Raw genomic sequence first — 25590 nt, forward strand, 5'->3', positions numbered from 1 at the left:
AACCGGACGAAAATGCATAATAAAGAAGGGAAAAAAACATATATAAGTCGCACTGGAGTATAAGTCGCATTTTTGGGGGAAATGTATTTGATAAAATCCAACACCAAGAATAGACATTTGAAAGGCAATTTTAAATAAATAAAGAATAGTGAACAACAGGCTGAATAAGTGTACGTTATATGAGGCATAAATAACCAACTGAGAACGTGCCTGGTATGTTAATGTAACATATTATGGTAAGAGTCATTCAAATAACTATAACATATAGAACATGCTATACGTTTACCAAACAATCTGTCACTCCTAATCGCTAAATCCCATGAAATCTTATACGTCTAGTCTCTTACGTGAATGAGCTAAATAATAGTATTTGATATTTCACGGTAATGTGTTAATAATTTCACACATAAGTCGCTACTGAGTATAAGTCGCACCCCCTGAAAAAAACTGCGACTTATAGTCCGAAAAATACGGTATGTTCACTATTTTATTTAAGGACAAAATTGCAATAAGAAACGTATGTTTAATGTATTGTAGGATTTTTTGGTTAAAATAAAGCCAATAATGACATTTTGTGTGGTCCCCTTTACTTACAAAAGTACCGAAATACATTTTGGTACCGGTACCAAAATATTGGTATCGGGACAACACTACTTTGGTTATTGAAAGACGATTGCGAATGATTGTTTACTTTCACTTTCATCAGCTTTGTGCACTTTTTAATTTCTTCTATGTCCTTTATTGTCATGTTTTTGTTTTTTACAAATCTGCACTGCATCCACATAATTTCCCCATTGTTGGACACATAAAGTCTATCCTATCCTACTTATTGATGCATGTAGGTCACAAACCGAAAGTGCAATTGCTACAATGACTTATTTTAATTATAAATGTAAAATATATTCAGTGACTTGAGTTTAGTGTAAAAATGTTGATACACAGTGTGTCTGAAACTGTCTCGTTTTCATGAACAATATAATAAAGCATTGCATCATCCCTACAAGTCAAATAATTTGGAAATAGTGTTAATAGGAACATATAAAGTTAGCAAACACGTGAAAGTAAGACGTAAACAAACCTGTTCCGTGTAACACGACTTCCGGTTTCTTGAAAACAGCGTCCAGTAGTTGATGTTGTCGCTCGGTCTCCTCTTTTGGAGAAAGCTCCTCCTTATACTCGGCTATCGTTATTTCGCACATTTCCACACAATCTCAACACTTTGCACTCACATTTGATGTCTGCTCGGCGGTGTGTTGAACCCTTCCTCGCCTCTTTGTTAGCGGCTAACGAGCTAAGCTAAGTAGCAAGCTAAGCTAGCCCGAGAAGCTTCAAAGTTCACTGAGACGAATCAAGGTTATGCTGGAATTAATAATAAATAACGTGTAGTTTTTTTCAAACGTCAGACGAATAACGGTAGACATTGAGGAATTACACATTTAAAAGCCCTCACGGCTATGTTGTGTCGGCGTGTTCCCAAGTATCTAACGTTTCGGTCGTCTTCTTTTTCTTGTTCCGGTTTACTGGCGGGTTGCAGTCATGACGAGTACTGCCCCCTACTGTACTGTAGTATATAGCACGGGCCTTTTCAAAACAATATATACATTTCTCACAATATTTCAGGTTAGGATTTGGCGGCAGCTTTGACAATCATCAAGATCTTTCTTATCTTAAATGGTATTATTTGCTTGCTCAGTGCAATTAATAATAAATGCAAGGAAAAAAATAAAATGTTGTCCTTAAAGGCCTACTGAAATGCGATTTTCTTATTTAAACGGGGATAGCAGGTCCATTCTATGTGTCATACTTAATCATTTCGCGATATTGCCATATTTTTGCTGAAAGGATTTAGTAGAGAACATCGACGATAAAGTTCGCAACTTTTGGTCGCTGATAAAAAAGCCTTGCCTGTACCGGAAGTAGCAGACGATATGCGTGTGACGTCACAGGTTGTGGAGCTCCTCACATCCGCACATTGTTTACAATCATGGCCACCAGCAGCGAGAGCGATTCGGACCGAGAAAGCGACAATTTCCCCTTTAATTTGAGCGAGGATGAAAGATTTGTGGATGAGGAAAGTGAGAGTGAAGGACAAGAGGGCAGTGGGAGCGATTCAGATAGGGAAGATGCTGTGAGAGGTGGGTGGGACCTGATATTCAGCTGGGAATGACTAAAACAGTAAATAAACACAAGACATATATATACTCTATTAGCCAGAACACAACCAGGCTTATATTTAATATGCCACAAATTAATCCCGCATAACAAACACCTCCCCCCTGCCGTCCATATAACTCGCCAATACAACTCAAACACCTGCACAACACACTCAATCCCACAGCCCAAAGTACCGTTCACCTCCTCAAAGTTCATATAGCACATCTATTTCCCCAAAGTTACGTATGTGACATGCACATAGCGGTACGCACGTACGGTCAAGCGATCAAATGTTTGGAAGCCACAGCTGCATGCGTACTCACGGTACCGCGTCTGCGTATCCAACTCAAAGTCCTCCTGGTAAAAGTCTCTGTTGTCCCAGTTCTCCACAGGCCAATGGTAAAGCTTGACTGTCATCTTTCGGGAATGTAAACAATGAAACACCGCTTGTGTTATCCGGCACAACAGTCAGGGGGTGCATTCTACGGCGAGGGTGCGTTATCCGGCACAACACCTGCCGCAATACACCGCTTCCCACCTACAGCTTTCTTCTTTGCTGTCTCCATTGTTCATTGAACAAATTGCAAAAGATTCACCAACACAGATGTCCAGAATACTGTGGAATTTTGTGATGAAAACAGACGACTTAATAGCTGGCCACCATGCTGTCCCAAAATGTCCTCCACAATCCATGACGTCACGCGCTGACGTCATCATACCGAGACGTTTTCAGCAGGATATTTCGCGCGGAATTTAAAATTGCACTTTAGTAAGCTAACCCGGCCGTATTGGCATGTGTTGCAATGTTAAGATTTCATCATTGATGTATAAACTATCAGACTGCGTGGTCGGTAGTAGTGGGTTTCAGTAGGCCTTTAAATATTTCTATATTTCTATAATCTTGCCATTGGTGCTGTTTTCCCAAAAAATTATTCTATATATACACTATACTGCCAAAAATATTTGGCCACCCGTCCAAATGATCAGAATCGGGTGTCTTAATCACCAATCACATCACTTAGGTAAAAGTGGGTGACATTGTTATCACCAGGAAAGATGAGGTCACCTACCTAGGTTCCATTCTAGAGGCTAATCTTTCCTGTGATAAAATGGCAACCAAGGTAATCAAAAAGGTCAACCAACAAACGAGATTTATCTACAGAATCTCCTCTCTGGTCAACAAAAGCACCTTGAAGATTCTAGCGGGAACTCTCGTTCAACCCTTTTTCGATTACGCATGCACCTCCTGGTACCCTAGCACCTCCAAAACCCTCAAATCTAGACTCCAAACATTCCAGAACAAGCTAGTCAGATTACTTCTAGACCTCCAGCCCAGATCACACCTCACTCCTACCCACTTCTCCAAAGTGGGCTGGCTCAGGGTGGAGGACAGAGTAAAACAACTTGCATTGAGCCTCATCTATAAAATCTGCTACACCTCCCTGATACCGAAGTACATGTCAAACTACTTCCTTAACGTAAATGACCGCCATAACCACAACACCAGGGGGAGCTCCACAAACCACGTTAAACCCAGATTCCGATTGAACAAAGGTCTTAACTCATTCTCCTTCTATGCCACATCAATATGGAATGCACTCCCAACAGGTGTAAAAGAAAGTGCATCTCTATGCTCCTTCAAAACTGCACTAAAAGAACACCTCCAGGCAACTTCAACCCTTGACTAACCCCCTCCCCCCACCACATCCCACCTCCCCGGATTGTAGATAATCAAATGTACTTTTCTTATGCTTTCTGAACTCACTATGTTCACTGCTTGCTGTACGTATCCTACCAAGTCAGACCTACACTGTTTCAATGTCCATTTCTCTGATGATGCAATTGTTGATGACTGAAGTGCTGATATCAACCAAACCTAACCCCCCCCCTGCTGGGAACAACAGCAACTCAGCTACCAAATGGTAGGCCACGTAAACTGACAGAGACAGCGGATGCTGAAGCGCATTGTGCAAAGAGGTGTGTCTGCAGCTTAAAAAGTCCAACAGAAAACAACATTCATACTTTGCTGTCCAGTCGCTGTTAAAATAAGATTTTCGCGACTTATTTCGATTTTTTTTCAGGGTTGATAGTGCCATTTTTAGTTTTAATGAGTAGCCTTCTTCTACCTCACTGCTGCTTCATTGTGACACATTCTATACATGGAATGAACAGAATGTATTAGTTATTATAAATTGCGCAATTGAACTTGTTTTCAGCAATTACAGTAATTATTGATACAAGATGAGCAGCACAAACCAACTTTTTAAAACATAGAGAAAATACCCTGCTGGGATTTTGATATTTTCCTGACTCAATTAAGTCAAAAAGTTTCATTATGCTGCAGCGAGCTCATTCCTCCCACTTCCAACCTTCCAGTGGAGCTTGATGCGCACCGCCCAAAAAAAATCTAACCTCACGACGAAGACGACAAGGACTGCAGATCTGTGATTGGTTGGCTTTTTCATACGTGATTTCCGTTTCTGTTTCTCCCTCCTGCGAAAGCAACATTTTTAAATCAACAGAAGAGCAGAATGCATGTGTAACAAGTGCCCGCTAATGTGGCTGTGCGATAGTATATTAACCCTCAGTCACCACTTAAGACGGGGGTCAGCAACCCCGGCTCTAGGGCCGCATGCGGCTCTTTAGTGCCAACCTAGTGACTCCCTGGACCTTTTTCAGAGATGTGTAAAAATAGAAAAAGATGAAGAAAAAATAAATACATTTTGTTTTGATATATTTTCTGTAGGAGAAGAAACATGACACAAACCTTCCTAATTGTTAGAAATCCCACTGTTTATGTTATACATGCTTCACTGATGAGACTATTTGGCAAGCATCGTTTTGTCCTACTAATTTCAGTGATCCTTGAACTCATCGTAGTTTGTTTACATGTACAACTTTCTCCGATGCTGCCACAGAAAGACGTGTTTCATGCCACTCCTTTGTCTCATTTTGTCCACCAAATGTTTTATACTGTGCGTGAATGCACAATGGTGAGCTTTGTTAATTTTATTGATTTGCTGGAGTGCTTATCAGGCACATTTGGTCAATCTATGACTGCAAGCTAATTGATGCTAACATGCTATTTAGGCTCCACATTGGTGACATGCTTGGTCTGGCGACCCACCGCCAAGTCCCCCCCCCCCGTCCTCCCATTACTCTTGATCTTGTTTTTTTTGTTATTTGACATCTAGAATCTGTCCTTAAAGGGGGATCTGTCATGATCTGCGGTCTGCATTATGTTTTGTTATTTTTTGGACTCTTTTAGTTCATGTTTGCGCTCCCTTGTTTGTTTAGTCACCATGGCGACTCATTAGTTTCACCTGCCTCATATGTTCGGGACACGCACCTGTTCTAATGAGGAGACTATTATTTAAGCCTGTCGTTGCCAGTTAGTGGGTCTGGCGACATTGCTCTTGTCATGCTCTTTTCATGCTTGTGTCATGCGATTACTTTGTTCATGCTGCTTGTGCCTTGCCAAATAAGTTTTGTTTATTTATGCCACAATTAGCGACTTTCATGTTTCATGTCCTAAGTTTTTTTTTGGCCTTAGCTTTTGCGCTCGCCTTCGGGTTGTTTTCTGTTTTTTTTTGTACCCTTTTGAGTTTTGGAGAATAAATATGTTCCTACCTGGTACCGTTGTCCGGAAAAGTCTGTTTGCGTCCTGGGAGAACAATACTCGCAGTAAGCTGTGAAAACCCACTCGTCGTGACAAGTAGATGATATCTGTCTATTACCTGAACGCTTCTATGTTAGATACCTCTCTTTGTTTATAATGTTTATTTTCTGCTGGATATACTCTCTATTTTATGCTGCAGCTGTTACATATACTGTACATGGTAATTGGGATTTGTTATATATTGTATAAATTATATAAAAATATAATATAATATAATAATATATCAGTATATATAATATAGCAGGGGTAGGGAACCTATGGCTCTCGAGCCAGATGTTGCTCTTTTGATGACTGCATCTGGCTCTCAGATCAATCTTAGCTGACATTGCTTAAAACGATAAGTAACGAATAACTCCCCTGGTAATCACAGTGTTAAAAATAACGTTCAAAATACAAAACAATCTCACGCATTTTAATCCATCCATCCATTTTGTACCGCACCTGTTCAAGAAGTCGCATTAATGGTAAGAAGTATTTTATTTATTATCGGTTAGCTTCAGAATAACAATGTTATTAAAACGAATAAGAGACTTATTATACTCAAAACATGTTGGTCTTACTTAGAAATGCACGCATTTAGTCGTATGCAGTGTTAAAAAATATTACATGGCTCTCACGGAAATACTTTTTTTTTTGGCTTTCATGGCTCTCTCAGCCAAAAAGGTTCCCGACCCCTGTTATATACTGTATATATAATATGTAAATATTACATATATGTTATATTTTGTATTGCTACTATGGTACATTTTTTGGTCTACTTTATACCTGCATTAACCTTTCCATCCTTACCCTTTTCATCATTTGTAACTGAGCTACACAATTTCCCTTGTGGATGAATAAAATGTGTCTAAGTCTAAGTTTAATGTTTGCATGTCCGTACAATATATAAAACACACTTTTTACATGATTAAATTACACAATATAATTATTTTAGAGAACATATATAATTAATTGCTCAAATAACGTTTGTATTTTGCTATATGGGCATTAAAGCGGTGGCCTGGCGAAGTAGTAGTGCACCAATCATTAATGTCCCTAGGAAACACATGTTAGACAACATTTGTTCCACAGTGGAGAACACTACGAAGTCGCCAAAACAGAAGGAAGAAAAAACAAGATGGCATTTGACGAAGAAGGCGTTACTGTGAATTGATCTTAATCGGTACATACATGTCGTTTAATAGAGTAATCGTCGTTAATAAGTGTTTGTATCCGGATACATTAGTCCGAACGCACCTTGACGCTTCCCCTGCTAGCTTAGCCTGCTAGTTAGCTTAGCTTGTTAGCCGCTACCAAAGAGACGCGGAAGTGATCAACACATTGTTAAGCAGAGATCAAATGTAAAGTCAAAAGTGTTGTGAATGTGTGAAGATGTGCGAAAGAACGATAGCAGAGTACAAGGAGGAACTTTCCCCGACAAAAGAGGAGACTGAGCGTCATCGTCAAGTGTGTGTTGTTTTCAAGGAGCCTAACATGTTACACAGAGCAGGTATGTTTATTTTTTACTCCCACGTGTTTACTGACTCTATATTTGATTATTAAGACTATTAATGCATTTCTTTCAATATGCATCATAACAAAAAAGGTAATACTAAAATAATGGACAGATGTTGATAGTCCAACTCATACTGACTGGTATTCACACAATACATACTGACTGGTATGCACACATACTATACACTGACTGGTATGCACACATACTACATACTGACTGGTATACACACATAATTACATACTGACTGGTATACACACATAATGCATACTGACTGGTATACACACATAATACATACTGACTGGTATACACACACACAATACATACTGACTGGTATACACACACACACACAATACATACTGACTGGTATACACACATAATACATACTGACTGGTATACACACATAATGCATACTGACTGGTATACACACACACAATACATACTGACTGGTATACACACATAATACATACTGACTGGTATACACACATAATGCATACTGACTGGTATACACACATGATACATCAGTGACGTGCAGTCACTAGAGGCAGGTGAGGCGGGGCCTCACCTGCCATCATGGAAAGAAAAAAAATGTAAAAAGAAAAACATTTTATTAAATTGTTATATGTATCTAGTGATTATACTATAAAGTTATTTTCCATTTAACTTCACCAGTTTTAGATTATTTTTATTCAAATTCGCTGAATTTTCACATTTGCCGTTCAAATACTGAGAAGAGACGGTGCGGTGAACAGCAGCCAGTTGAGGCACGTCACTCAGTGCCTCAACATGGATTGCGGACTCGGCTAACTGCTGGCCTGCTGTGCAGTGAGACCGTATTGCTATATGAACCATATTATACATTTCCATAGTTTAGTTAGCTGAGGTATATAATGTACAGTGCATTTTGTCAACAACTGTATGTGTGTAACGTATTTCTTGTGCTGAGCGATCATAAAACGGCTGCAAAAGACGCACTGGCTGAGGCTCCAGTAATCCTGCACCCCCGCCGTGGATTGCAACCCCTGACGGGAGTGTTATATCAACTAAAGCCCACACTTAAACTTTCAACGTGCAAGATTGAATGTATTTAAAAAAGTTATTTCATAAGAAGCCAAAAAGTGCAAAAACAATAATGTTCGTGTTGGATGAGTTGTGAATGACTGCAGGGCCACAACATTAGGTACACCTGCAGACTGCAGGTGTACCTAATTCACAACTCCTCCAACACAAACATTATTGTTTTTGCACTTTTTGGCTTCTTATTAAATAACTTTTGTAACCTATTTTTATGGGCTTTCCTCTTTGTGATGTTAAGTTCCTGTTATGCGCTGTTATACAGTACATGCCTTGAGCTCTTATTTTGAAGGCGCTAAGAGCGGAAGTAATGACACGGAGTGGAGCGGAAGTTTTTGAAAGAAGGTAAATAAAGTGGTCCTCGTGTAAACTGGAGCCTCCGTGTTTGTTATTTTGTAGTTTCATACAGTACAGGCGACATTTATAAACCCTCGGTTACACTTTTTTAAATAGATTCAATCTTGCACGTGGAATTTTTAAGTGAGGGCTTTAGTTGATATAACACTCCCGTCAGGGGTTGCGTTAATCCAGCACAACAGCGGCGAATGGACTTCATTTATAAGTAAAGGTAAGACCATAATAACGTTTTTTTTATTAAATGTGCTTTTTTGTGTGCTACAGTTTGTATGTGTAAAGTTAAAGTTAAGTTAAAGTACCAATGATTGTCACACACACACTAGGTGTAATGAAAATTGTCCTCTGCATTTGACCCATCCCTTGATCACCCCCTGGGAGGTGAGGGGAGCAGTGGGCAGCAGCGGCGCCGCGCCCGGGAATAATTTTTGGTGATTTAACCCCCAATTCCAATCCTTGATGCTGAGTGCCAAGCAGGGAAGAATGCTGGTGTGAGCTTTTAAACATAACCCGTTAACTGCTGCCAATCAAATGGTGAATAAGATACTCTTTAGGGTTCATATGTTTGTAAATCTGACTGTGATGAAGTCAGTGCCTCACCAGCCATCAACCTCACCGCACGTCACTGTGATACATACTGACTGGCATACACACATGATACATACTGACTGGTATACACACATAATACACACTGACTGGTATACACACATAATACACACTGACTGGTATACACACATAATACACACTGACTGGTATACACGCATAATACATACTGACGGGTATACACGCATAATGCATACTGACTGGTATACACGCATAATGCATACTGACTGGTATACACACATAATGCATACTGACTGGTATACACACATAATGCATACTGACTGGTATACACACATGATACATACTGACTGGTATACACACATGATACATACTGACTGGCATACACACATGATACATACTGACTGGCATACACACATGATACATACTGACTGGCATACACACTTGATACATACTGACTGGCATACACACATGATACATACTAACTGGCATACACACATGATACATACTGACTGGCATACACACATGATACATACTGACTGGTATACACACATGATACATACTGACTGGTATACACACATAATACATACTGACTGGTATACACACATAATACATACTGACTGGTATACACACATACTACATACTGACTTGTATATACATATAATACATACTGACTGGTATACACACATAATACATACTGACTTGTATATACACATAATACATACTGACTGGTATACACACATAATACATATTGACTGGTATACACACATAATACATACTGACTGGTATACACACATAATACATACTGACTTGTATATACACATAATGCATACTGACTGGTATACACACATAATGCATACTGATTGGTATACACACATGATACATACTGACTGGCATACACACATAATACATATTGACAGGTATACACACATAATGCATACTGACTGGTATACACACATGATACATACTGACTGGCATACACACATAATACATATTGACAGGTATACACACATAATACATACTAACTGGTATACACACATGATACATACTAACTGGTATACGCACATAATACATACTGACTGGTATACGCACAATACATACTGACTGGTATACACACATAATGCATACTGACTGGTATACGCACATAATACATACTGACTGGTATACGCATATAATACATACTGACTGGTATACACACATAATACATACTGACTGGTATACACACATAATGCATACTGATTGGTATACGCACATAATACATACTGACTGGTATACGCACATAATACATACTGACTGGTATACACACATAATACATACTGACTGGTATACACACATAATGCATACTGACTGGTATACACAAGCTATGGAGATGATATCAGTAGAAAAAAAAACTGCATTTGGTTTTGATAATAATGAGTCATATATTGGAACAAGGGATCCATTATTTCAATTTGTTTTGACTATCAAATGAACCTAAAATATGACTTATTTTATATTTGTGGTAAATATTGGACACAGTGTGTTGTCAAGCTTATGAGATGTGATGCAAGTGTAAGCCACTGTGATAATGATAATGTCAATGAGGGATTTCTAATCACTGCTATGTTGGAATTCTTATTAATATTGATACTGTTGTTGATATTATTCATTTTTGTTTGACTACTTTTGGATTGTTTTGTGTCATGTCTGCGTGTCCTCTCAATTGCTCTGTTGATTGCTATTCTGAATGTTGCTGGGCCGGGTTTGGTTTTGGAATTGGAATTGTATTATTTTGTTGGATTGATTAATAAATAATAATAATAATCAAACATTTTTAAGTATTCTCTTCTAAATCAATACATTTACCATCAAAACACATAGATTTAGTGAAGAGACATACATATTTTCTGATCAGAGAAATCTAATCCACATTCCTTTGAAGAACACAATGTCCAGTTCAACTCTCGCTGTACTCAAGCTCAGATGTTTAAGTAAGGAATCACTTTTAATCTCAATTTTCTGATTTTAACTGAGACATGGTTCGGGATCTTAAGAAAAAGCGAAAATGCAGTTGTTATTGAAAGTAGTCCACTTCACTTGAACTATGTTTGAGACATAAGATCAGAGGGGTGGGTGTGTTTGTGCAGAATGTACTCACCCACAAATTGTCAACTCTTTCTTCCACTCTGCAATCAGATTCCTAAAAAACCTGCAGGTGTTATAATCTTGGACATGTTCTCTCACTACACCATCATAAAACACATTTTTTTGTACATAATATTTTAATTCAATGTTTATGATATATATATATATATATATATATATATATATATATATATATATATATATATATATATATATATATATATATATATATATAAACACAGAGGCTATTTTATCCCTACAAGCCTGTTTCGCAGGTTTACCTGCTCTTCAGGGGATTTTATTGAAGCGTCTGTGGTTGTTCCATATATATATAGGGTATACATGAGGGTGTGGCCATTGTTACACAGTAGTGCCTTGCTTCTATGTAATAAAACTATTTTATTTCAGGCAAAGGTTAAATTTTTTATTAGCACTGTTGTATGGGGAGCTACTAAAAGTACATACATATGTATACATACATATATATATATAATAAACATTGAATTCAAATATTATGCATATTATATATATATATATATATATATATATATATATATATATATATATATATATATATATATATATATATATATATATATATATATATATATATGTATGTATGTGTGGGGAAAAAATCACAAGACTATTTCATCTCTACAGGCCTGTTTCATGAGGGGGGGGTACCCTCAATCATCAGGAGATTTTAATGGGAGCATTCGCATACCATGGTTTATATAGGGCACAGAGTGGGTGGGTACAGGCTGGCCTAGGGGCGTGGTGATTGGCTCATGTGTTACCTAGGAGGTGTTTCCGTCTATGGCGGCATGTTGTTACAATTTCGCTGCGCTTGTTGAGGGATGACAGGTCTGGACGGTAAATAATAAACAGTTTCTCTTTCAAGCATAGGTTGCATCTTTTATTACCACTATTGTAAGGTGTGCTGGATGCAAGAATTTGCCATGTTATTGAATATTCAACATTATTGTCTTTGAGGTCTATATATATATATATATATAGAAGCGTCTGTGGTTGTTACATATATATAGGGTACATTTGCAAGTCACGATTAATTTGATAATCGATTAATCTGTTGATTATTACTTCGATTAATCGATTAATGATCGGATAAAAGAGACAAACTACATTTCTATCCTTTCCAGTCTTTTATTGGAAAAAAACAGCATACTGGCATCATACTTATTTTGATTATTGTGTCTCAGCTGTCGTACATGTTGCAGTTTATAAATAAAGGTTTATTAAAAAATAAATAAATACAACATTTAAAAAAAATTGCCTCTGCGCATGCGCATAGCATAGATCCAATGAATCGATGACTAAATTAATCGCCAACTATTTTTATAAACGATTTTAATCGATTAGTTGTTGCAGCCCTAGGTACATTACATGTTTCTATTATGTAAATGACAAGAAAACCTTAAACCCTGATTTGCCCTTTTTTTCATCATTAGAAGGGACGTGAATGTGCATGTGGATGAAGTGCATTATATATTTTTTCCCATTAAATAAAGAACTGACCAGAGATGGCTATGGTCTTTTGAATATTTATATGTTATATGAGGCCTTAAATAACATCAGGTTACAAAAGAGTTTACTCTCCACTGCAAAAACAAAAGACGAAGAGAGAGACAGAGATAAGGAAAACTCCCAACTCTTATCTTAACTCAGGAATACATGGGGAAGGGTTAAAATTATTTTATATTTTGACTAAAATATTATGAATGTTTTTGTGTAGTTTTGGATTGAGAATATTTTCTAATTTCTATGATATTTAAAAGGGGCTGTTTGCAACTTTCTTAGTTACACTTTTTAAACCAAAAATATAGCAAGAACACCACTGGCTAGCTTATGCTACCATTAGTCGTTTAAAACAACAGATTTATCAAAAAAGGTCTATATTTTTCTAAATGACTGATTATATTGAATAAAAGGAAATAGTCTGTCACTAATTGCTGTCTTGTGCACATACACAAAAACAGTCTCATAGAAGCAACTAAAAGGTTTGCATTCGTGTTTTTGTTTTGATAGAATATACATTCAATGATAGCTAACACTAGTAGCTAAATTATCTTAATTAAAAAAAAATAGAACAGTATGGCATCAGAGGGTTGGTCTTGAACTGGGAATGAAATTACTTAACCAACAGGAAGAATACTGAAAGCTATAGTAATTATATATATATATATATATATATATATATATATATATATATATATATATATATATATATATATATATATATATATATATATATATATAATGTATATGTGTGTGTGTTGGAAGAGCCATATTGGACCAAAAATGCAAAAACAAAATCTGTCTGGAGCCGCAACAAATTAAAAGTCTTATATAAGTGTTATAATGAAGGCAACACATGATGTAAGTGTCTATATTAGCTATATTAGCCTACTATCAAAGGTTGATGCAAATCTTAGTTGACAGAAATGTATTAAAAATTGTATTCTACACATTTTTGCAACATTGGAAATCTTTAGTAAAATGGAGGCTTCTCACAGGATGAGATAACTTCTGGAAATGACTGGCTCAGAATGGCCAACAGTCAAGTGTCCAAATTTAAGGAAATGGCAGGCTGTCTTCTTCTGGATTTATTACAATCTTTGATTAACGTTTGCTGTGGTCTGGAACAACACGGAACACCGACAACTATGAGAAATTCAGCCAATATTACATACAGATAATGTGTCATGAGACATGCAAATACAAATTAAATACACAGAGGACATAAGTAAAGGAAATTAGATGAGCTCAAATATACCTACAAACGAGGCATAATGATGCAATATGTCAGCATGTTAGCATCCATTAGCTTGCAGTCATGGATTGACCAAAAATCTGCTTTGGCAGTACAAGAAATCATGCCCAAACACAAAATGAATTATCAAGTTTCCTTTCGGAATAAAAATGTCCTGCTTTCCAGGCAGATACATTTTTACATATTGAAACGTTCTAATGGGCTGTTTCTGTAGATCTCTAATCAAATAATCATGTTACAGGCATAGCTTGGACAGCTATTTTTGGGACCTGTGTGAACTATGATCTGACATGGGAGCAGGGGAAGCAGGGGAGTGGTTAGCGAAAGTTGAATGGGAAGTGTGTGTGCAAATCTCGCCAGGGTTTGTGTTACTGATGTAAAAGAAAAAATCTGTATTTAAAGGCAAATCTTTAATATTTTCCACAAAATGTATCATAACTTACAAGATGACATAAGTTATACTTTTTCTCATCACACTGTCCTAGTGTTGTCCCAATACCAATATTTTAGTACCGGTACCAAATGTATTTCAATACTTTTTCGGTACATTTCGATACTTTTCTAAATAAAGGGGACCACAATAACTTGCATTATTAACAAAAAATCTTAGGGTACATTAAACATATGTTTCTTATTGCAAGTTTGTCCTTAAATAAAATAGTGAACATACAAGACAACTTGTCTTTTAGTAGTAAGTAAGCAAACAAATGCTCCTAATTTAGTCTGCTGACATATGCAGTAACATATTGTGTCATTTATCATTCTATTATTTTGTCAAAATTATTAAGGACAAGTGGTAGAAAATGAATTATGAATCCACTTGTTCATTTACTGTTAATAACTGCTTACTTTCTCTTTTAACATGTTCTATCTACACTTCTGTTAAAATGTAATAATCTCTTATTCTTCTGTTGTTTTGATGCTTTACATTAGTTTTGGATGATACCACAAATTTAGGTATCGATCTGAAACGAAGTAGTCATATTCAAAGTCCTCATGTGTCCAGGGACATATTTCCTGAGTTTATAAACATAATACAAATGAAAAAAAACGAAAGAAGATGTGATGCCAAAAAATATGGATGTAATCATAGTAGTATCGACTCGATATGCTCCTGTACTTGATATCATTACAGTGGATGTCAGGTGTAGATCCACCAATGGCGTTTGTTTTCATTTTGACGATGGTGAGCTACAGTGTGTAGTGAAGCATGTTTAGCTATTCCTTGCCCTGCAGGGATGATAATTTATTTGTCGCCATGGAGGCGAGGATTAGTGATTTAGAAGTACCGTATTTTCCGCACTATAAGCCGCACCTAAAAACCACAAATTTTCACAAAAGCTGACAGTGCGGCTTATAACCCGGTGCGCCTTATATATGGATTAATATAAATATTTATTTTCATAAAGTTTCGGTCTCGCAACTACGGTAAACAGCCGCCATCTTTTTTCCCCGTAGAAGAGGAAGCGCTTCTTCTTCTACGGTAAGCAACCATCCGCCCCCGTAGAAGAAGAAGAGCGCGGGTATTACGTTTCATTTCCTTTGTGTGTTTACATCTGTAAAGACCACAAAATGGCTCCTACTAAGCGACACGCGTATAACTCAGAATTTAAACTTAAGGCAATAAGTCACGCCGAAGAACACGGAAATAGAGCAGCAGCAAGAGAATATAACATAAATGAATCAATGGTGCGTAGGTGGAGGAAGCAACAAGATGAACTGCGCCAGGTAAAGAAGACAAAACAGAGTTTCCGAGGGAACAAAACAAGATGGCAACAGTTGGAGGACAAACTCGAACAGTGGGTTGTTGAGCAGAGAGCAGCAAGCAGAAGTGTCAGCACCATCACTATTCGAATGAAGGCAACAGTGCTAGCAAGCGAACTTCACCTGGATGATTTTAAAGGTGGTGCTTCTTGGTGTTTCCGGTTCATGAAAAGACGCAATCTCTTCGACGAGACGGAGCCGGCCATTTTGGATCCCGTATTCGCCCAACTTTTTAATTCGGACACCGTAGGAGAAGAATTCGAGGGATTTATGAATGAAGAATAACTTCAGAAAGTGAGTGTTATGTTTATTTTGTGTGTTGTGACATTAACGTTCGAGCAACATTAAGTTATTGATGTTGCCTTACTATGTTTGTGATTGCACATTTGCACATTACCGTACATTTTGGGAGTGAACAGAGTTGTTAGAACGCTGGTTTTTAATATATTATTAAAGTTTAACTGACCTATCTGACAGTTTTTTTGACATTCCATGTAGCGCAGTTAGATGCGGCTTATAACACGGGGCGGCTTATAGGTGGACAAAGTTTTGAAATATGCCGTTCATTGAAGGCGCGGCTTATAACACGGGGCGGCTTATGGTGCGGAAAATACGGTAGCTAAAACACTGCAGACTGCGGCTGAACTTTAGCTGCTAGCTAGCTAGCCATGTCTTAAAGCACCTCTTCCTGAGGGCGTTTCAGTGTTATAACTTCACCTTTATGGTTAGTTTTTAAGCCAACATGTGTCCGTTCTCTCCTTTCTGTCTACACACTGTGTCGGCTTGTAAGTACTCCGTGATTGTGCGCTGCCAAACATGCTCCTCTGTTCGTAAACCAGCAATGACACGAAGTGACGACAATGGGGGGCCGGGAACCCGGTACTTTTACTACTTTGGGTGGGTTTGGGGGGTTAGCGGAGCGAATGTACTCCCGAAATGTGTTTGTCATTCTTGTTTGGTGTGGGTTCACATTGTGGCGCATATTTGTAACAGTGTTAAAGTTGTTTATACGGCCACCCTCAGTGTGACGTGTATGGCTGTTGACCAAGTATGTCTTGCAGTCACCTACGTGAGTCTGTAGAAGCCGCACACAACATGTGACTGGGCCGGCACGCTGTTAGTATGGAGAAAAAGCGGATGCGACGACAGGTTGTAGAGAACGTTCGGCACGCCCCTAATATTGTTGTTCGGGTGAAAATCGGGAGAAATTCGGGAGAATGGTTGCCCTGGGAGAGGTACTGAAATTCGGGAGTCACCCGGGAAAATCAGGAGAGTTGGCAAGTATGCCCTAAACTGTCCACTTGTTAAGTATCCATATTCAATGCACTATGTAATTTTTGGCATGTCTGGATTAAAATGTGTTTGTTTCGTTTGTGTCCTGCAGACATCCAGCAGATTATTAGATGTCAAGAAGAAAGTCTCTCTCTTTCGCACAGAGGAAGCTTCCCTTTGAAGCTGGAGGATCCACAGCCCCTCCATTTTAAAGTGGAAAAGGAGGACCCGCAGTATCATCATGTTAAAGGGGAAGAGGAAGATTCACAGCCCCTCCACATCAAACAGGAAGAGGAAGAACTCTGGGTCAGAGAGGGAGTGTGTCTTCTCGGGCAACTGACTGTGAAGACTGACGATCACGAAGACGAACCGCCTGAGTCCTCCCAGCTTCATCACAGTCCAAGTAAGCACAACATGCAGATGTCATCTAATACAACGTTTGGAACACATTTTCACACAGGGTCCACTCAGCAGCCCAACAACATTAAGATGGAAGAGGAGGAACCACATACCCCCAGTTTTAAAGAGGAACCAATCCCTCATGTTAAAGAGGAAGAGGAGGAACCACCCACCCATTTTAAAGATGAAGGTGAGGAGCCACATTCCCCCCACCTTAAAGAGAAAGAGGAGGGAGAGTGTCTACTAGGGCAGGAGGAGGCTGATCCCATCAAGTTTCCACTGACCGTTGTCTCTGTGAAGACCGAGGACCATGAAAACAAACCACCTGAGTCCTCACAACTTCACCATAGTCCAAGTAAGCAGAAGATCCAGATATCATCTTGTACAATGTTTGAAACAGATGTTCATCCAGGGTCCCACCTTCTCTCTCAGGGTGGAGATATACTTGCTTTTTCAAATGAAGGCAAACATTCAATGTGGCTGTTAATTTACCGTATTTTTCGGATTATAAGTCGCTCCGGAGTATAAATCGCACCGGCCGAAAATGCATAATAAAGAAGGGAAAAAACATATATAAGTCGCACTAGAGCACGCCTGGGCAATTATTTTTACTCTTAGGGCCAAATTTATAGAAAAAAATGTGTCTGGGGGCCGGTATATCGGATGTTTAGGAACACTAATACAAAACCTCACAATAATGTCTGAATGCTAAAAACTTTATGACGGACCGCCTTAAAAAACGGAATGGAATTTTACATTTTTTTTACTGAATGAGACACCCAGAATGTACATGAAAATAAAGAATGTGGGATCTACAATATTAACTATGAACGATAAAACACTGAATATTGACAATATATGAATGTCACACTCCCTCTCCATAGACATATTTTACAATCAAGCGAAACACAAAAAAATGCAACAAACAGCGAAATATGAACGCGAAAGGTAAAAAAACAAAAAAAACACCAATCTGACACATCTGATATATCACTAAGCTTTAGAACATGGGTGTCAAACTCTGGCCCGCGGGCCGAAATTGGCCCGCCGTGTAATTTCACTGGCCCTTGAGGTGATATCAAATTAACACTAGAGCTGGCCCGCCGATTATATACAGCGGCGGTGCCGCGGTAACACCACAAACAAGAATGACAAACACTTTTCAGGAGAACATCCGCACCGTAACACAACAGAACAAATACCCAGAACCCTTTGCAGCACTAACTCTTCCGGGACGCTACAAGGTGCGATTTTCTTATTTAAACGGGGATAGCAGGTCCATTCTATGTGTCATACTTGATCATTTCGCGATATTGCCATATTTTTGCTGAAAGGATTTAGTAGAGAACATCGACGATAAAGTTCGCAACTTTTGGTCGCTGATAAAAAAAAGCCTTGCCTTTACCGGAAGTAGCGTGACGTCACAGGTTGTGGAGCTCCTCACATCTGCACATTGTTTACAATCATGGCCACCAGCAGCGAGAGCGATTCGGACCGAGAAAGCGACGATTTCCCCATTAATTTGAGCGAGGATGAAAGATTTGTGGATGAGGAAAGTGAGAGTGAAGGACGAGAGGGCAGTGGGAGCGATTCAGATAGGGAAGATGCTGTGAGAGGCGGATGGGACCTGATATTCAGCTGGGAATGACTAAAACAGTAAATAAACACAAGACATATATATACTCTATTAGCCACAACACAACCAGGCTTATATTTAATATGCCACAAATGAATCTCGCATAACAAACACCTCCCCCCTCCCGTCCATATAACCCGCCAATACAAATCAAACACCCGCACAACACGCTCAATCCTACAGCCCAAAGTACCGTTCACCTCCCCAAAGTTCATACAGCACATATATTTCCCCAAAGTCCCCAAAGTTACGTATGTGACATGCACATAGCAGCACGCACGTATAGGCAAGCGATCAAATGTTTGGAAGCCGCAGCTGCGTACTCACGGTACCGCATATCCAACTCAAAGTCCTCCTGGTAAGACACGGCGGGCCAATTTCGGCCCGCGGGCCAGAGTTTGACACCCATGTTCTAAAGCTTAGTGATATATCAGATGTGTCAGATTGGTGTTTTTTTTGTTTTTTTACCTTTCGCGTTCATATTTCGCTGTTTGTTGCATTTTTTTGTGTTTCGCTTGATTGTAAAATATGTCTATGGAGAGGGAGTGTGACATTCATATATTGTCAATATTCAGTGTTTTATCGTTCATAGTTAATATTGGTAAGAGTCTCTGCTGTCCCAGTTCTCCACAGGCCAATGGTAAAGCTTGACTGTCATCTTTCGGGAATGTAAACAATGAAACACCGGCTACGTGTTTGTTTTGCTTCAGCCGGCCACTAATACACCGCTTCCCACCTACAGCTTTCTTCTTTGCTGTCTCCATTGTTCATTAAACAAATTGCAAAAGATTCACCAACACAGATGTCCAGAATACTGTGGAATTTTGCGATGAAAACTGACGACTTAATAGCTGGCCATAATGGTGTCCCAAAATGTCCTCTACAATCCGTGACGTCACGCGCAAACGTCATCATACCGAGACGTTTTCAGATGGATATTTCGCGGGAAATTTAAAATTGCACTTTACTAATCTAACCCGGCCGTATTGGCATGTGTTGCAATGTTAAGATTTCATCATTGATATATAAACTATCAGACTGCGTGGTCGAGAGTAGTGGGTTTCAGTAGGCCTTTAAGTGACACCGTTGATCATCACACTGTCCCGTATTTATAGTTTATGTACTATAAATATTTGACATGTCTGAGTTAAAGTGTGTTTGTTTTGTTTGTGTTCTGCAGACATCCCGCAACTGACTGGACATCAAAAAGGATGTGTACCTCCACCACAGGCGGGAAGCTTTGTTTTGGAGCAGCCCCATTATTTGAACGAGGAAGAGGAGCAGCCACAGCCCTCCAACTTCAAAGCGGAAAATGAGGATTTCTGGATCACTGAGAAGTTTCCATTGACTGTTGTCTTTATGAAGACTGAAGACCATGAAGACAAACCACCTGAGTCCTCACCTCTTACTAGTCCAAGTGAGAAGAACAAAGCCGTGGAACCTTTAGGCAGCAGCTCAGCACAACACATGACAACAGAATCTGGCGGAGACCCCTGTGGAGGATCACAAGCAGACAAGCTCTTAGCTCCACTGTCAGATATTGACAACACAATGTCACAATTTAATGTAAATATGGAATCACACATGAGAACCCACATAGGAGAAAAACCTTATAGTTGTTCCGTTTGCGGTAAAACGTTCTCTCACAAAAGTAATGTGCAAACACACATGAGAACGCACACAGGAGAAAAACCCTTTGTTTGTTCTGTTTGTTCAAAAGCTTTTGTTGTCAAATCTAATTTGACTTCGCACATGAGAAAACACACAGGAGAAAAACCTTTCAGTTGTTCAGTTTGTGGTAAAACCTTCTCTTTCAAAGGCCATGTCAAAACACACATGAGAACGCACACCGGAGAAAAACCTTTCAGTTGTTCAGTGTGCGCTAAAACGTTCTCTGACAAAGGTCACATGCATACACACAAGAGAACGCACACCGGAGAAAAACCTTTCAGTTGTTCAGTGTGCACTAAAACGTTCTCTGACAAAGGTCACATGCAAAGACACACGAGGACACACACAGGAGAAAAACCTTTCAGTTGTTCAGTGTGTGGTAAAAGATTGTCTGACAAATATGGTCTGAAAACACACATGAGAACACACACGGGCGAAAAACCGTTTAGTTGTTCAGTGTGTGGTGAAAGATTCTCTGGCAAATATAAATTTCAAACGCACAGGAAAACACACACAGGCGAAACATCTTACAGTTGTTCAGTGTGTGGTAAAATATCATCTAACAAGATAAATTGTCAAACACACATTAGAACACACACAAGGGAAAAACCTTTCAGCTGTTCAGTGTGTGCTAAAAGATTCTGTGACGAACGTAGCATGCATAGACACAAGAGAGCACACTCAGAAGAAAAACCTTTCAACTGTTCAGAATGCGGTAAAAGATTATCTGACAAAAGTAGCATGCAAAGGCACAAGAGAACGCACACCGGAGAAAAACCTTTCAGTTGTTCAGTGTGCTGTAAAACGTTCTCTGACAAAGGTCACATGCAAAGACACACGAGGACACACACAGGAGAAAAACCTTTCAGTTGTTCAGTGTGCGGTAACAGATTGTCTGACAAATATGGTCTGAAAACACACATGAGAACACACACGGGCGAAAAACCGTTCAGTTGTTCAGTCTGTGGCGAAAGATTCTCTGACAAGTATACATTTCAAACGCACATGAAAACACACCCAGGTGAAACATCTTACAATTGTTCAGTGTGTGGGAAAATATTATCCGACATAAGAAGTTGTCAAACACACATGAGAACACACACAGGGGAAAAACCTTTCAGCTGTACAGTGTGTGCTAAAAGATTCTGTGACGAACGTAGCATGCATAGACACAAGAGAACACACTCAGAAGAAAAACCTTTCGACTGTTCAGAGTGTGGTAAAAGATTAGCTGACAAAAGTAGCTTGCAAAGACACAAGAGAACGCACACCGGAGAAAGACCGTTCAGCTGTTCAGATTGTGGTAAAAGTTTCTCTGACAAATGTCACATGCTAAAACACCAGAGAACGCACACAAAAGAATAACGTTTTCTTTTGGGTCCTCTTTGAATGGACCCAATATTTACTAGACATCTATTGTAAGACTTCTCTGAAGTCCGGCTCCGGTCCATATTAAGCCACTTAGCCAGCCCACCTCATGTTATGAATTGCAAAACACTCAAATTTATTTGTAGTACTGGCAAAACTAAATCAATATTTTTTTTGCAATGTTAGATACAACGTTTTTAGAGATCAGTCACAGTGATGTGCAACTTGCTCAAAGTTAAATTTAAGATTTACTATATTATTTCATTTAAGAATACCAAAGATTAGCTTATGTTACCATTGAACATATATTTTAAACGTCTATATTTATTCAAATTATTAATTATATTGATTAGCAAAACACATGCCGTATTTTCCGCACCATAAGGCGCCCTGGGTTATAAGCCGCGCCTTCAATGAACGGCATATTTCAAAACTTTGTCCACCTATAAGCCGCCCCGTGTTGTAAGCCGCATCTAACTGCGCTAAAGGAATGTCAAAAAAACAGTCAAATAGGTCAGTCAAACTTTAATAATATATTAAAACCAGCGTGATGTGGGCGCGCATGGAATCGTATATCAACATGGACGGAGCTGCGTGAAAAAAGCCACCCGGCCTCTTCGCGTAAACTTAAACTTACCTTAACCACTCGCTCATCTTTTCTTCATCCATCCCTTCGAGTTAGCTTTTATGATGACGCCGGCTGGAAAGGTCTCTTTTGGCAAGGTCTTCCTTTTGAATATCACCATGGGTGGAAGTTTCTGGCCATTAGCATGGCAAGCTAGAACCACAGTGAAGGATGACTTCTCATTCCCTGTGGTGCGAATATTCACCGTACGTGCTCCCGTTGTATCCACAGTGCGGTTCACAGGAATATCAGTTGCTGTGAAATAGTAATCCGTGTGCGGATGGAGAGATTGCGTCTTTTCATGAACCGGATCCCTGTCGCTTAGTAGGAGCCCTTTTGTGGTCTTTACAGATGTAAACACACAAAGGAAATGAAACGTACGGTAATATCCGCGCGCTTTTTCTTCTTCTACGCGGGCGGGTGGTTGCTTACAGTAGAAGAAGAAGCGCTTCCTGTTCTATGGGGGCGGGTGCTTACCTTGGCGGTTGCTTGCGTAGAAGAAGAAGCGCTTCCTGTTCTACCGGGAAAAAAGATGGCGGCTGTTTACCGTAGTTACGAGACCGAAACTTTATGAAAATGAATCTTATTATTAATCCATATATAAAGCGCACCGGGTTATAAGGCGCACTGTCAGCTTTTGAGAAAATTTGTGGTTTTTAGGTGCGCCTTATAGTGCGGATAATACGGTACACAAAAGCAGCAACTAACTATTTGTTGTTATGATAGAATATGCAAACTGACTGTGGTTGTGTTTGGCCCTGTTCAGCAGAATCTGATTGGCTCCTTTTGTAATTTGGCGGGCTATTAGAGGAGCAGAGAGTTGTGAAATCTCAGTTTGGCATCTGTTCTCCCGTCCACACTGGAGAGCGCCAACGTTATGAGTCGTCGGTCCAATGAATGTGAAATGTGCTGTTCAAAAACACTTTTAATAAAGTTGGAATAAATAAGAAACATGTCAGCATTGCTGCTTTGTCCTCCTACCAGAAAGTACTTGATTTGTGCTATTTCATCATCACTTTATGTTGTGATCTTTTTACAGCATTGTAATATCGATGTGTCTTTTTATTCATTTTATTTTATATGGAAAAAGCAACAATTATGTTCAATGTTCAATACGTGCTTTTGTATTTTTACTGTTTTTGTATGTGTAAACTTAAGCATTTTATATTAATTTGATGTTTTATTTTGGTAAGTGACTAAAACTACATCTGTTTAAAGGGGAACATTATCACAATTTCAGAAGGGTTAAAACCATTAAAAATCAGTTCCCAGTGGCTTATTTTATTTTTCAAAGTTTTTTTCAAAATTTTACCCATCACGCAATATCCCTAAAAAAAAGCTTCAAAGTGCCTGATTTTAACCACCCGTCCATTTTCCTGTGACGTCACATAGTGAAGCCAACACAAACAAACATGGCGGAAAGAACAGCAAGCTATAGCGACATTAGCTCGGATTCAGACTCGGATTTCAGCGGCTTAAGCGATTCAACAGATTACGAATGTATTGAAATGGATGGTTGTAGTGTGGAGGCAGGTAGCGAAAACGAAATTGAAGAAGAAACTGAAGCTATTGAGCCATATCGGTTTGAACCGTATGCAAGCGAAACCGACGAAAACGACACGATGGCCAGCGACACGGGAGAAAGCGAGGACGAATTCGGCGATCGCCTTCTAACCAACGATTGGTATGTGTTTGTTTGGCATTAAAGGAAACTAACAACTATGAACTAGGTTTACAGCATATGAAATACATTTGGCAACAACATGCACTTTGAGAGTGCAGACAGCCCAATTTTCATCAATTAATATATTCTGTAGACATACCCTCCCTCATCCGCTCTCTTTTCCTGAAAGCTGATCTGTCCAGTTTTGGAGTTGATGTCAGCAGGCCAGGGAAGCTAGGGTCGATATTCTTCTCTTGATCATCTTCGGTGGCATAAGGGACGGTGTGAGCCAAGACATCCAGGGGGTTTAGCTCGCTCGTCTTCGGGAACAAACTGCCGCCATTGCTTGCCGTGCTAGCAAGGTCCTTTGTCCCTGAATTGCTCACACACTCCGGCAGATTCAATGGGGGTCTGGCGGCAAATTTCTTTGACTTTATCGTTGGAAATGCATCTGCTTTGAGTGTCGCAGGATATCCACACATTCTTGCCATCTCTGTCATAGCATAGCTTTCGTCGGTAAAGTGTGCGGAACAAACGTCCAATTTCTTGCCACTTTCGCATCTTTGGGCCACTGGTGCAACTTGAATCCGTCCCTGTTCGTGTTGTTACACCCTCCGACAACAAACCGACGAGGCATGATGTCTCCAAGGTACGGAAAACAGTCGAAAAAACTGAAAATAACAGAGCTGATTTGACTCTGTGTTTGAGAAAATGGCGGATTGCTTCCCGATGTGACGTCACGTTGTGACGTCATCGCTCCGAGAGCGAATATTAGAAAGGCGTTTAATTCGCCAAAATTCACCCATTTAGAGTTCGGAAATCGGTTAAAAAAAGATATGGTCTTTTTTCTGCAACATCAAGGTATATATTGACGCTTACATAGGTCTGGTGATAATGTTCCCCTTCAAACATTTAAATTATTTAAAAACTGAATGTTGATTTATAAACACAAGACTGTCTGGA

At 39.2% G+C, this 25590-nt stretch overlaps 2 protein-coding genes across 4 annotated transcripts in view; one reads left to right on the top strand and one right to left on the bottom strand.

Moving 5' to 3' along the window:
- LOC133617083 (uncharacterized) overlaps positions 1 to 25590 on the bottom strand; it is a 49792-nt gene that overhangs the window by 10101 nt on the left and 14101 nt on the right. Inside the window, exon 4 of the mRNA XM_061976793.2 lies at positions 1079 to 1180. Within this exon, the coding sequence (XP_061832777.2) occupies positions 1079 to 1180 (102 nt within the window). The remainder of the gene's footprint in view (positions 1 to 1078; positions 1181 to 25590) is intronic.
- LOC133617081 (uncharacterized) lies at positions 6920 to 24924 on the top strand. Of its 3 annotated transcripts, XM_072914893.1 has the most exons (4): positions 6920 to 7322; positions 17378 to 17668; positions 17726 to 18019; positions 20481 to 24924. In XM_072914893.1, exons 1-4 carry the CDS (start codon positions 7205 to 7207, stop codon positions 22334 to 22336), a joined length of 2559 nt encoding a protein of 852 aa, XP_072770994.1. In that variant the 5' UTR covers positions 6920 to 7204; the 3' UTR covers positions 22337 to 24924. The 3 variants fall into 3 exon arrangements, with proteins under 3 accessions (XP_072770994.1, XP_061832772.1, XP_061832773.1); XM_061976788.2 differs by having other exon boundaries at positions 17378 to 18019; XM_061976789.2 differs by having other exon boundaries at positions 17378 to 17854.

The sequence above is a fragment of the Nerophis lumbriciformis genome, linkage group LG16 (assembly GCF_033978685.3).
Source record: "Nerophis lumbriciformis linkage group LG16, RoL_Nlum_v2.1, whole genome shotgun sequence".
NCBI lineage: Eukaryota > Metazoa > Chordata > Actinopteri > Syngnathiformes > Syngnathidae > Nerophis > Nerophis lumbriciformis.

Coding starts and splice junctions, on each gene's coding strand:
- LOC133617081 (XM_061976788.2), top strand. CDS start 7,205: ATGTGCGAAAGAACGATAGCAGAGTACAAGGAGGAACTTTCCCCGACA. Junction 7,323..17,377: donor TAACATGTTACACAGAGCAG/GTATGTTTATTT, acceptor TGTGTCCTGCAG/ACATCCAGCAGATTATTAGA. Junction 18,020..20,480: donor ACAACTTCACCATAGTCCAA/GTAAGCAGAAGA, acceptor TGTGTTCTGCAG/ACATCCCGCAACTGACTGGA.